The 14,523-nt window shown below is 36.6% G+C and overlaps 1 protein-coding gene across 3 annotated transcripts in view; it reads right to left on the minus strand.

Moving 5' to 3' along the window:
- Positions 1 to 14,523, minus strand: part of CCDC88A (coiled-coil domain containing 88A) — a 171,485-nt gene that overhangs the window by 111,653 nt on the left and 45,309 nt on the right. For all 3 annotated transcript variants that reach the window (XM_006868012.1, XM_006868013.1, XM_006868011.1), the window contains exons 4-5: positions 11,478 to 11,547; positions 8,403 to 8,461 (exon numbers count right to left, since the gene is read on the minus strand). In XM_006868012.1, coding sequence (XP_006868074.1) covers positions 8,403 to 8,461; positions 11,478 to 11,547 — 129 coding nt within the window. The remainder of the gene's footprint in view (positions 1 to 8,402; positions 8,462 to 11,477; positions 11,548 to 14,523) is intronic.

A 14,523-nucleotide genomic window follows, 5' to 3' on the forward strand; every position in this document is an offset into this window, starting at 1 on the left:
TGCTCTTCAACACTTTAAAAAGGTCTTGTACAGCAGATTTTCCTAGTGCAATAAATACATCATCTGATTTCTTAACTGCTGCTTCCCTGAGTGTTGATAGTTGATCCAAGAAGAATGAAGTCCTTGAAAACAGGCACATAGCAGGCTACATACTGGACTTAACTTCAAGGTGACATATTTGAATCTACCAGCAGCTCTGTGGCAGAAAGATGAAACTTTCTGCTCCCATAAAGATTTACAGCCTCGAAAACCCTGTTATACAGGGTCTCTATGAGTTGGATCTGACTCCACGCAACACAACCACCACCACCAGTAAGAATTCAGAATATTTTCTGATTGTGTTGTGCACATTTTTAACATAACAAGTCTTTCAAGTATGATAACCCCACATTATTATATTTTTTCTATAATTTTTCACCTACACATAATTTCTCAAGCAGAATATAAAATGACAGGTTCGTAAAGATTCAACTCACTGAAAATTCCCCAAATCTGTTTCCATATCGTCAGCTTTCAGATTGAGCTAAACAGATAAACTTCCCTTTTCTGAGCCCCACAGCCACTGTTACTTTACTTGTACTATCTTTAGGGAACTTACCCTTTAAACACAATCTCAACATGAAATCATTGCGAATTCTTAACTTACCCACAAAATAGCAACAATTTCTACTGTTGCTGCTGTGTGCCGTTGAGTTGATTCCAACTCATATGACCCTGTTTGGGGTTCCTGAGTCTGTAAATCTTTATGGGAGCAGAAAGCCTCATCTTTCTCCCATAAAGTAGCTGGTGGATTCAAACTGCTAGCCCTAGTGGCTAGCAGTCTAATGCATAACCCACTACAACACTAGGAGGGCTCGGACAATTTCTACTAAAGTCTCACCGTTGTTTGATCTCTAAAATTGAAAGGATCCTGGCAATGTTTTTTTTGTTTTTGTTTTATTGTGTGATAGTTTACATGGGGGAACATTAGTTTTACATTCATTCTATCATACATCGTTTCATTGCCATAGTTACCATCCCGCCCATGTATCATCACCCAACCAAGGGGTATACCCTGCAAGCGCCCCACTCCCACCCCCACGGTGCTCAGCACACAGCCCCTTTCCCTCTCAGGATCTCATGTCCTCAGCCACTCCATCTCTTCATGTCATCCTCTCTGTCTCCATCTCAGGTCTCACTGCTTCTCTGGGTGGGGTCTATCTCTGCTCTTCTCTACTAATTATCCCAGGGCTCTCTGCTCCTAGACTGAAAGGTTAATCACTCCCCTCCTTGCTATAAAATATCCACCTTTACATTCCCAGTCCTCACAATCAGTCCTGATAACAATTTTTCACCATTGCATCACACGAGACCCATCTGCATATCTTTTCATCAGCCTTTCCTAGACTGGTTGGGTACTACTCACTGGAGACTCTAACATCCTCCCCGCCCTGTGGATCTAGGTTCCCTCTTGAAAGCTTGTAAGCCAGTCACTTCTTACCTTTGTATCCCTCCCCCCATTTTGGGTAGCCAATGTTCAAGTTGCCCATCCCTATCTGCTCTTTGTGCGAAGGGGGTGGGAGTAATTCTTGGAGTAGGGATTTGTTTCCTCTGTTGAGCTACTGCATTTATAGGTGCAGGTCAAGTTTATCAAGTTGTATCAGATGACACTATTTTTTTCTTCCCCCCCCCACCACCCCTTTCTTTCTTCTTCGGGTTGAGCTCTGTTCATCCAGTCATTGAAGCCAGGTCAAGTGGGTATCATCTGCAAGTGTGGGTGTTCTTGCGTCTGTCCGCCCTCTTCTTATCAGCTGATCGCTTTGCTCCCCACTCTAATCCTCTGTGGCTGTGTCTCTGACTCTGAGCCCATGAGTTCCTGGGTCCTGCCTCGCTGCTGGCTAATCAAGTCTCCACCAGGGTTCCCAGTAGTCTGCCAAACGATGCAGGACTTAGCTCGCCACTTCACTGATGCTCACTGGCAATGTTTTATAATTAGGTTAGGCTTTCTTAACAAAGTAGAATTCATTTCACAGAATATTAAAAAATATAAAGATTTTACATTAGAAAAGAGACAGAAAAAAAGATTCAAACTTTGAAATGGAATAATCAGTTAGAATAGTCTATATCTACACTGTCCACTATAGCAAATCACTAGTCAAATGTGGTTGCTGAGTACCTGAGAAATGGAAATTTTAATTTGACTTCATTCAAATGAATCTAAATGAGGTATACAGTGGTTAGGTCTCAGCTGTCAAACCAAACGGTGGTGGTCCGCAATGGCCCCACCAGCTGCTTCATGGGAGAAAGATGTGGCAGTCTACTCCTAAGATTAGATCCTTGGAAATCTTATGGGAGCGGTTGTATTCTGTCCTATAAGTGTTACAGTGAGTCAGGATTGACTCAAAAGGAACAGGTTTAATCTAAATTTAAGTAGCCACAAGTGATTAGTGGTTACTGTAATGAACAGAGGACAACCTGATGTCAAAAATGAACATATCAATAATTTTAATTCCAGATATACAGGCTCTAGTGAAGACCAATCAATCGTGTAAAAATTGTTTTCCTGCTTCAAATTAAGCTCTTTTTTAAATCTTCATATCAAGTTTTTAAAGTATTATGGACACAAACATTATTTCTAATTCGATTATAACAACTAATTCCTAATCAAGAAGATTACCATGATGTCACAACACTAGTGTATGATATTTAGGGTATAGGAAAAATAAAGACAGTTACTGGTAGCGAGTGGCGGGGGGGGGAGGAAATATAATAATCCTAAAGTTATATACTTTTATCAACAACATTAAATTTTTTATATATTAGTCTTCAGCTTCCTCATATTTTTATTTGTTTAGTACTTTCAATGCTTTGTCACCTTAAAGACTGAAGACAAATTTATGTGGAAATTTTTCAATAGAGTGAGCACCCAAAACAAATTATCTAAAAAGAAAACAGTGAAACAGAAACTTAAAATGGTGTTTTCAATAAGAACAGCATTAATGCATAAACAGATCACAGTTCTACCAAAGACAGACCAAAATAAGCCACAGAGAAGAAATAAAAACAGAAAAAGACCCTCTTAAAATTGAGCTATAGTTTCTATTTTTATTCATGCTCCAAAAAAAGAGCTAAAAGTTAAGGTATTTGATTTCCCAAAAAAATATGATAAAGTTCCAGAATCCTAACTTTTAAGATGCTGTACAGATAACTGTAAGTAAACAATCGATTGTAGCCCTCAGTGACCAAGCTCAAAACTGATTTTCAGAATCAAATACTAATTTTTTATGACACATAAAAGGGTCAAAATTTTTCCAACCATACTTGATGCACAGTATTACTCACTCTGGCCCAAATCCAAAATAAAAGGAATAATTCTGAAATCTAACATTAAGCCTAAATTCTGCTGAAACAGGGCAAATTGGTTTTAGAAGAAAGAAACTTGCAAACAAATATTACAAAAAGTTTTCCTTCTTGGGACCTTCTTGGGATAGGATAATATTCTTTGCAGAGCCAGCCACGTCTTGTGTCTGCCTGTATCCTCTGGGTTGGGCACCTGATTTTGCAAAATCGAATAAAGAAAGCCTCAACTCTCAAAAAAAAATTTTTTTTTTTATTCTCCTGTTTAGAATAACTTAGCTTGGAAACCCTTCAACTCTTAGGGCTGAATTCTGAAAACCCTAGCTGATATACAGAAGTTGGCTCAAGCAACTCATGGTACCTACTGAAAATAATATTCTGTTAAAACTTCAGTCAATAATGAAAATACTCAATCTCTGGTTCATGGATGTAACCTAAAAGTTTTCTTCATTGTCAAAGTCAATTCTGTGTCTTATATTAATGTGTAATCAATGATACAAAATTTAGTTACAATTTATTCTGTAAGGTAAACTCTTTGAAGTGTGGTTAACTTTATGGCTCTCAAAAGTTTCTTCCTTTTGAAACTTTCCTAATTTTTTCCTAAAAAGAATAAACTTTTTTTTTCCTTTCCCATTTTTCTTGCTTTTCTATTTCTCTGAACAAATATATTTTGAAACCTCTGACCCACTGAATTCTTGGACTATAGTATTGTATCAGCAACCTTAATCTTGCCATTTATACATAAGTATCATGATTATAAAATATGAAACTAACCCAGATATAGAAAAATGTCTTTTATTAAGTATCAGAATTTGAGCCTGTTCCATTATTAACAGACTACCAGAAATTTTCTGCAATAGATATTATATTCTAGTATTCAAACAATACTAGCTGCGAACTGGCTTCTTAAGTAGCTTCTTGTCCTTAAAAAACATTTTGGTTCTTCAATATTAACAAAGATTTCTACTTGTTCAGATAGTCACAGATAAAAAGCTAACAGTGGATTTTGATTTTTACATATTGGATATTAGCACTGTTGTGTGCCATGGAGTCACTTCTGATTCATAACAACCTAGCATATAAGGTTTCTGAGGCTGTAAATCTCCACAGGAGCCAAAAACCTCATCTTTCCCCTGTGGTGCAGCTGGTGGATTTGAACTGCTGACCTGCAGTTAACAATCCAACACATAACCCACTACAGGACTACCACTGTTAGCACTGGTGGTGGTGGTTATGTGCCGTGGAGTCGGTTCCGACTCATAGCGACCCTGTACAGGGTTTCCAAGGCTGTAAATCTTTACGGGAGCAGAAAGCCTCATCTTTCTCCCGTGGAACAGCTGGCAGTTTCAAACTGCTGACCATGAGATTAGCAGCCTGATTCATAACCACTACATGACCAGGGGACCTTACATGTACGTGAGTCAACTGAAAATACTATGGCTTGAGTCAGGTGCACTATAGTCTTCAAACTGTCATCTTTGCTCTTTAACACTTTTGAGAGATCTTTTACAGCAGGTCTGGCTAATGCAATATGTCAACTGATTTCTTGACTACTGTTTCCCTTAGTGCTGTGGATCGAAGTAAAATGAAATCTTTGATATCTTCAATCTTTTCTCCATTTATCATGATGTTATTTACTGGTCTAGTTGCAAGGATTTGTGTTTTCTTCACATGTGAGGTACAATCCGTATTTAAAGTCTTTGCTCTTGATGGGTAGTTTAAGTCCAGTTCCAGCAAACAAGATTATGTCATCTGCATATCACATGTTAATCAGTCTTTGTCCAATCCTGATGACATAGTTTTGTAATTCAGTTTTCAGATTATTTACTCAGCATAAAATTTGAATAAGTAAAGTGAAAGGATACAACCCTAGTGCACACCTTTCCTGAATTTAAGCCATTTAGTAACCCCTTATTCTGTTCCAATGACTGCCTCTGGTTTGTGTCCTTTCTTGGTAGATAATACCATTCTGGCTCAGCAATACATGAAAATTTTCTTGGACTTTCAAGTAAAAAAAAATCTGTAATGATTAAAGACACAAAATAAATTCAAATACTAGTCTCCAAGTCTCTTGATAAGCTCACATCAAAGACCAAAGTCTGACAACCTTTGTGCTAAAAGTCTTCAAAAAGTTAAAGAAAAACTGGAATCAAAAGATAATGGAATTTCCCCATGAATTTTTTAAAGCCCTTTTGTATATCATCATATTTACAAAAATCTTCAATATTGTTGATAAGGTTAGGATAATAGCTTTCTTTCTTGAGTCATCTCTTTGTTTTCCACATTAGATTTAAAAAAAAAAAAAAATCAGTCTGCTTGTATTTACTGTCTTCATTCACAAATAAATTTGCTACTTTAGACTCTGGATATCTTCCAAATACAGTACACTATTGAATACTCTTTGTAGACTTGAGCCATACCTCTCTGAAGTCACTCTGTAACACAGCAAGTATTTATGTCTGTGGATTCTATGAACTATTTCTCCTAAATTTAAAAAAAAATAAGGTTAACAAATTTCTCCACTCAACTTCAAAACTTATCTTTACCCTGCCTTGTTCTTTCTAAACATCTCAAAATCAACTCTATTCTCCATCTTAATTTCTAATGACATAGCCATACCTATTAATATAATAGTCCTTTTAAACCATTTTTCCATTCTGTAGTTTCTTATAGCTTGTTGTTAGGTGATGTCACGTCAGCTTCGACTCATAGCAACCCTGTACACAACATAACAAAATACTACCCAGTCCCACGCAATTCTCACTGTTGTTGTTATGCTTAAATCCATTGCTGCTGCCACTGTGCCAATCTATCCCGTTGGAGGTCTTCCTCTTTTTTGCTGACCCTCCATTTAAAAAAGCATAATGTCCTTCTCCACTAGTCCCTCCTGATAATATGTCTGAAATATGAGAGACGAGTCTTGCCATTCTTGCTTCTAAAAAACATTCTAGCTGTTCTTCCAACACAGACTTGTTTGTTCTAGAAGTTCACTTTGAATATTCTTCTCTAACACTATAACTCAATTGTATCAATTCTTCTACAGTCTTCCTTATTCACCATCTAACTTTCACATCCAAGTGAGGTGGCTAAAAATACTATGGTTTGGGTCAGGCATACCTTAATTCTCAAACTGACATCTTGGCTCTTCAACACTGGAGAGAGGTCTTGTGCAGCAGATTTGCCTAATGCTGTATGTCATCTGATTTGCTGATGGCTGCTTCCATGAATGTTGATTATTTAAGTTTACCCAAATATTGTCTTATTCCTTTTCAATAACCACTTAAATTACCAGTGACCTTACAAATTCCTTTCAGGTTATATGACTCTAAAAACTTAGTTTAAAAATTAGGAATACTTGGGTCAGAATCGATTCAATGGCACTTAACAACAACAAAAACATCACTGAAAATCTTGTTTTTATCACAAGCCAGTATTACTATAAAACTATTTTAGAAGGCAGACTCTTTAACAAGGCCAGATGTATGTAAATGTTACTTTGCCTTGTTCAGCTTTTAATTCTGTACATCAATAAAAAAGAAATTTATATGCCTGATATTACAGTAATTAGTGATTTCTGAGTGTGACTTCATTAAGTAGTTTTAAGAATAATATACCCATCATATAACTACACTTCACAAGTAAAACTATAAACATTGTTTTAAAAATGAGTATCAAAATTCATCCAAGTGTAGAACAATCTTGATATAGAAAAATTCTTTGGGAAACACCCTGGTAGAACTAGAAGAGCTGGGGACGGTTAACATTTGGTTTGTTACTAGAAGTGTTACAAATGGACTTCAAAAAGTTGGTGGAAAACTTGCATTATCTTTAATTGCATTTTTCCAAATGCTTTTTGAAACCCCCATGTATTTCATGCTATCCTTTTCATTTTCCCACATCTGGAATACTCTCATGTGAAATACAGAAAACAATAATGTGGGGATGAAGTAGCTTAGACTTTACAGTAATTTTTTTGTTGTTCTTCTTCTTAGATGGTAATAATGCTATTTTCTGTAATATTTTGAGGTTTTGCCTAGAGAACAATGAATTATTTTCAAGTCTTGAGAAATGATAGTTCCCTTGGTGTATTTTAGAACTGCTTAGTGTATCTATGACTCTTTTCATCCAATTTTCCATTTAGAAATGGGAATGTCTATCTATCTTGTGTCTCTCTCACCATTGTACTTTGAAAGCAGGTAATTTTTATTAAAGGTTTCACAGTTTATAAATGGAGAAAATTTGCCCCAGGATGTTTAAAATACACCAAATCTCACCCATATTTGATTAAGATGACTAAGATGAAGTTTTGGACCTAGAGTTGATACTGAAGGAGTTAAGTCTTCTGAGGGAGTCCTGGTGTGGCACTGTAGGACAAGCAAAGGACTGCTAACGTCAAGGTCAGCAGTTCAATCCCACCAGCTGCTCCTCGGAAACCTTATACAGGATCGATATGACTCATAATCAACTCAGTGGCACTTAACAACAACAATATAGGATGTGTTTTTAGACGTTGTTGTTGTTAAGTGCCGTCGAGTTGATTCTGACCCATAGCGACCCTGTATAGGGTTTCCAAGGAGCAGCTGGTGAGCTTGAACCACTAATGTTGCAGTTCAAACGACTTTGCAGTCTGATGCATTAGCTCACAGCACCACACCAAGACTCTAAAAACAAAAACTTACGTTTTTAGACATAAGGGCATGTATATTGAGAGTGTTGTAGATTCAACTGTGTTAATTACTGTGTGGATGTGATCCTGTTTGGAATCGTTTATTATGTCAATGAGACCATCGCAGTATAGAGTAGATCCTAAATCTAAAGATTTATGAGGGGGGTTAGCGGGAGAGACCAGCAAAGGCACGGTGACATACAGGGAGAAGACAGACTCATCTAGGAGGATTGCAGGCAACTACTAGAACCTGAAATAGGTGAGGAAGAACCTCCACTTAGAGCCACATCCTGAATTCAGATGTTTAGCCTTCTGAACTGTAAGAACAATGCTATTTGTGTTATGGCAGGACCAGGTAACTAAGACATCTGTCAAAATAAAACTATGATAAAATACTTACCTGAACAGCACAACCCAGCAAAAGTAAAAGCAGCTTTTTAACTTCTTCTGTGCCTTGTTCTGAAATAAAAACAAACAATGACTAAGTACAACATTTTGCTCTATTTCGACTCTTTTCCCTAGTACGTCGGGGCATAATTCTTAAGAGGTAATATCCACAACAAATTGGAAAAGGAATTCAATCTATAAGGAAATACAGTGAAAAACTTTAAAAAAGTCAGCTGGTGTGTTGTATGGATGTGTGTGCATGCACTGTGGGATGGTAGCTGAGGACGGTAAGGATCTCAATTCTGAATGGCAGCACAGATAATATAGGCAGGTTCTGTGCAGTAAGCATCAAAACTATAAATCCATCCCTTTTCCACAAATTATTATACTAGACTGCCAAATTAAATACTATGGACATAAAGACATGCAGCAAAGTCAGCCAAATGGTTCCTAATAGGCCTGCTTCTTTTTAAGCCTATTAGTATTTCCTTTCTAAAATACAGATCTCATACAATTCATTTAAACAACTTTCCACTATGTATATTCAGAAAGATCAAAACGGTTAAGTGTGTGCTATCAAGGAGGCTAGTAAAACAAATGTATGCAACCAGCTGGAGAAAAGCTAACATCTATAAGAGAACTGGAGAGTGCATGCTCTGCTCAACAGCATCAATTCTGATTTTCTTAAAACATTCAGCGAGTCAAAAGTAAATGTCTAAAAAAATAATAATAAAATCAAATAAATCATGTCTTTGGGCTAGAATTTCACCATCTGGCCAACCCTGTCAATGATAAATTCTCTTGTCAGACATTTCTTCCAGCATTAAACAACCATTCTGGAAACACTGAAACAGGTTAATTATCACCCCCACAAATACATATACATACACATCCCTCCTGTTACTTTTTACTCCTGCTGCTTTTTTCTACCATCTCTTTTGCCCTGCTAGTGAACTAATCATATGCTTAGGGCACAGTTCTTATATCTCTGTGTAATCTTCCTTGACCCAACCAACCACCAATGGTCCCCAACCTTGACTAATCTACCAACTTTAAGAGTAATTAATGACTACATATTTTATTTGCCTTAATATTTTATACAAGGAGCTTTGGTGGCACAATGGTTACGTATCTGAATATAACCGCAAGTTCAGTGGTTGGAACCCACCACAACTCTGCAGGAGAAAAGACCTGGAGAGCTGATCCTGCAGAGATTAAAGCCTATGGGCAGTTTTTCAGAATCAAGCTGACAACACACAGCAACAACAAAATTTTGTACATACTTCTATTTGGTACTACTTATTACATGGTTTAGTGGTTACGAATCGGGCTGCGAACCTTAAGGTCAGCGGTTCGAAACTACCAGCCGCTCCGCGGGAGAAAGATGAGGCTTTCTACTCCCGTAAGGATTTACACCCTCGGAAACCCTGTACAGGGTTGCTATGGGTCAGAACCGACTCGACGGCACTTAACAACACAACAACATTACATGGTTTCTAGTAATAAGTATCTGTGTATCTCTCACCAAACCACAAGATCCTCCAGGGAATGGGCCATTTCCTCATATCCTTGGTCCCTATAACTATTCAGTAAGCACTTAATAAATGCAGGTGAAACTGAAAATAATGACACCCCACAGTATTGCTAAAGATTACTTACATTCCAAATTCACCCCAATTACTTGATATCTTGTTTTATAAATGGTGTTAGTGGTGTTGGTGATTATGCCACAGAGTCAGTTCCAACTCACAGCGACTTTGAGTGACTTTGGGCTTCTGAGGCTGTAAATCTTGAACAGAAGCAGAAAGCTTCATCTTTCTTCTGCAGAGCAGCTGGTAGATTCGAACTGCTGACCTTGTGGTTAGCAGCTAAGCTCGTAATACACTACACTACAATTTCGGCCTTTGTTTGAGCTCTATTTTTGTCTGTTTGACAAAGGACAGGGATAAAGACTGGAAGAGTCACATTAGATTCAGATTATATGTATCCTATAAGGATACGCCTATTGCTTTAACTATCAGGCAGCTGGTAATTTCCCCTACTGATCAAACATCAAAACTCTGAACACGTTACTTTTAAAGTCTGCCAAATCAGAAACATTTGAAGAAAATAATTTAGATGAGCTGAAAAAACTGTTTTTCATCTTTACACCCAGAAATTATTTAATATAAATTAAAAGCTAGCACTCAATCAGAAAAATCTTAGATTCAAACCATTTTCACAGTGGATAGCAGGAACCTGGAAATGATTTTAAAATTATTCACTCTCCAAGGTTATAGTCCTTTAGCCTTATATTGTCATCTTTTTATTTGTTAATAATGAGACACTAAAACTCATTACAAAGATGTATTTATTTGGTGTCATAGGAAAAACATTAGACTTAATATAAAATATATGTCTGGCATAACCTACAACTTAAGGAGCTCTGGTAGCGTAGTGGTAACGAGTCAGGCTGCTAAACTCAACGTCAGCAGTTCGAAAATACCAGCCATTCTGCAAGACAAAGGCAAGGCTTTCTGTTCTCAGGAAGATTTACAGCCTCAGAAACCCTATGCAGGGTCTCTGTGAGACAGAACAGACTTCATGGCACATCACCACCACCAACTACAACTTAAAAATAGTCTAAGCTTCTTTTTTCTATATAAAATGGAATATCAACTCCAAACTTCTTGATAAAGTTGTGGAAAATCTATTAAGTTAATGTAAATGAGCAAGTTCCTGGTAAACACTATACACCTTACTCCTCACTTATTACTTATCTCATTATCTGACATTTTACAATCTCATTAGTAAATACTCCACTATTTCAACTATTCTGTGCATTAAGGATATACATCTGGACGTAAATGCAGAGGCGCAAGGCAAAAATAACATTGGCCGTGATGGTTAATGTGTCAGCTAGATTGGGCCATGACTCTCAGTGATTTGGCAGCTAGGTAATTATGGAGTCAGTCTCCATTTTTACACAATGCCAATTTTTACATAACAACCTGGTGTTTGGAACCTAATCATGTCAATTAGTGAGGCGTGGGTATAGTATTACAAAGACACAGAATGGTTATCACATTATGCTTATTTTAATACTCACCAGAAAAGGGATTTTTGCCGATGATTAAGACATTTGGCAATGACATCATGATCAATTGCTGCAAAGTCTCCTGTGAAAAGATACATGGTTGTTATATGGTTAATGCTGAGTTTGTAATAACTGATCACAGCTATAACTTAAGATCTGTTACTTTTCCATATACACTTTGCTTCAATTAAAAAGTAAAAAAAAAAAGACAAAAAAAAAGTATACAAGATCTTAAATCTGTTGCAACTTTATTAAGTAAAATTACTACACCAGATGAAACTTAAAGTGTCCAAATTGAACTAGTCTAATATTTAATATTTGAAATCTTAGGTCTATGCATTTCAATACAAGATCAAACAACTGCACTCTTCTTTTCTGTTAATCTCTCTGAAGAAACTAAAACTGTAAACTGATATTAAAATTAAGGAAGTTATTTTATTAAAAAATCTCATGAGTTATTATTTTGCTCTTCTATCTCTAATAGGTGTTTTACTTCTGTAAAACTTTTAGTGACAAAATCTATGTACATTCTGATAGCACAGAATGATTTAGAAATGACTGAATGCTTTCAAATGACTCATTAAGGTAATATATGAGTAGGCATCTTCAATTTATACCACCTCTTCCCTGAGGAAATGAAGGAATACACACTGTATCTGCCAAACAATGATATGCTACAAAGAGTCTGGAATGATTCAGATTACAAGACTGATGGGATATTAATGAATCTTTGTAAAATTATAATGATCACTAAAAGAATACACACATTTAAAGAAAAATATATGTTCAGTATGGATATAACATTAGTAAATACACTTAATATTAAGTGTCAGAAACTACTAAAATTACTTACTCTAAGTATTGGCACCAACCAACCCTGGTATTTAACAAATATATTTTCCATTTAAAAGCAAGTTACCAATTGTAACCATGGCAATGAAATGATATACGGATAGGATGAATGTAAAGCTAATGTTCTCCCATGTAAACTATCACATAATTCATAAAAAAAATTTAAAAAAAAAAGCAAGTTACATCATAGAATAAGCTATGCAGCTAAATATACAAGAGCTAAGTAGACTTAGGGAAGTAGAACTGTAATTTAATTTATTTTAGTCTCTTTACCTTGAAGTAAAATAATGAGGGCTAAAATACAAATTAAAACCACAATGAAAAACTCACTTATATGAAAATGTAGAATACACAAATGCATAGACATAAAAATTTATTATTGGTTACCAGGAAATGGAGGGGCACTGGTAGTTTAATGGGTTAGACATTGGGCTGTTAACCACAAGGTTGGTGGTTCAAACCTTTCAGCCACTCTGAGGGAATAAAATGAGGCTTTATACTTGTGTAAAGTCTGGCCATTTTGGCTTCTTCTTGTTGTTGTTAGGTGCCATCAAGTAGGTACCAACTAATAGCAACCGTATGCACAGTAGAATGAAATGCTGCCTGGTCCTGGGCCAACCTCATAATCATTGCTATGCCTGAGAACATCGCTCCACACTTTACCAAACATGATATCCTTCTCCAGTGACTGATCCCTCCTGATAATTTCTCCGAAGTAGGAGAAATGAAATTTGGTCATCCTGGCTTCAAAGGAACACCCTGGCTACACTTCTTCTAACACAGACTTGCTTGTTATTTTGGCAGTACAAGGTATTTTTAATATTCTCCTCCAAAACCATAAATCAAATGCCATCAATTTTTCTATGGTCTTCCTTATTCACTGCCCAACTTTCACATTTATATGAGGCGACTAAAAATAGTATGACATGGATCAGGCACACCTTACTCCCCAAACTGACATCTTTGCTCTTGAACACTTTAAAGAGTTTTTGTTCAGCAAATTTACCTATTGTAATACATCGTTTGAATTCTTGAGTGCTGCTTCCATGAATGTCGACAGTGGACAAGTCTTTGACGACTTAAATCTTTTCTCCATTTATCATGGTGTTATTCATTGGTCCAGTTGTGAGAATTTTAATTTTGCTTACATTGAGGTGCAATCCATACTGAAAGCTATAGTCTTTTAAAAGTATTTTTAAAGTCCTCTTTGCTTTCAGCATATATCAATACTTTATCGCTTTTTATGGCAAAGTAATATTCCATCACAAGCATATGAGGTTATTGAAAACACTGTGGCTTGAGTCAGGTGCACCTTAGTCTTTAAACTGACATCTTTGCGCTTCAAAACTTTAAAGAAGCCTTGCACAGCAGACCTTGTATACTTTTTTTGTGCCTCATGCAATACATGTCATTTGGTTTCTTAAGTGCTGCAACTATGAGTGTTAATGGTTGACCCTAGAAAAATGACATATAGCCTCAAAAAATAAGAGTTGTGACACGAATCGATATATGCACACCCATGTTCACTGCGGCACTATTCACAGTAACACTAAGGTGGAGATAGCCTAAATACCCATCAACAGATAAACAGTTAAACAAACTTTGGTACCCACACACAATGGAATAAATACTATTCAATGTTGACGAAAAATGTTGCTATGTGTAAAAGCCCTCACAAAATGGATGAACCTGGAAGACATTCTGCTGAGTGAAATTAGTCAATTACGAAAGGTAAAATAATGTATGAGGCTACTGTTGTAAAAAGGTAAGAAAAGATTTTCTCACTAAATGAAACATTCTATGATGGTCATGGAGTCCTGGTATGGCACCATAAGATAAGCACTCGACCATAATAAGGTTGGTTTGAACCTTAAGGGTGGCAGTTCAAAGTCACCAGTCGCTCCTTGGAAACTCTACAAAGGGTCGCTATGAGTTGGAACCGACTCAACAGCACTTAACAACACAACAATGGTTATGGGAAGGAGAGGTGAAGGGGAATTATTTATGGGCTAGAGGGTAGACACATGTTAATATGGGTGATGGGGCAGGCAATATACAACACAAGGGAGGTTGGCAGAGGAAAGATGAAGGTAGCAGGAGACACAAGGAGGAGTGTCAAGAGTGAAAGGAAATAAGAGGTAAACACTGTTAACTGGTGGTGCACGAAGGGGATTGCAATCATTATAATGAAGCAAAGTATTGATAT

Source organism: Chrysochloris asiatica, unplaced genomic scaffold (genome assembly GCF_000296735.1).
Source record: "Chrysochloris asiatica unplaced genomic scaffold, ChrAsi1.0 scaffold00114, whole genome shotgun sequence".
Lineage (NCBI taxonomy): Eukaryota > Metazoa > Chordata > Mammalia > Afrosoricida > Chrysochloridae > Chrysochloris > Chrysochloris asiatica.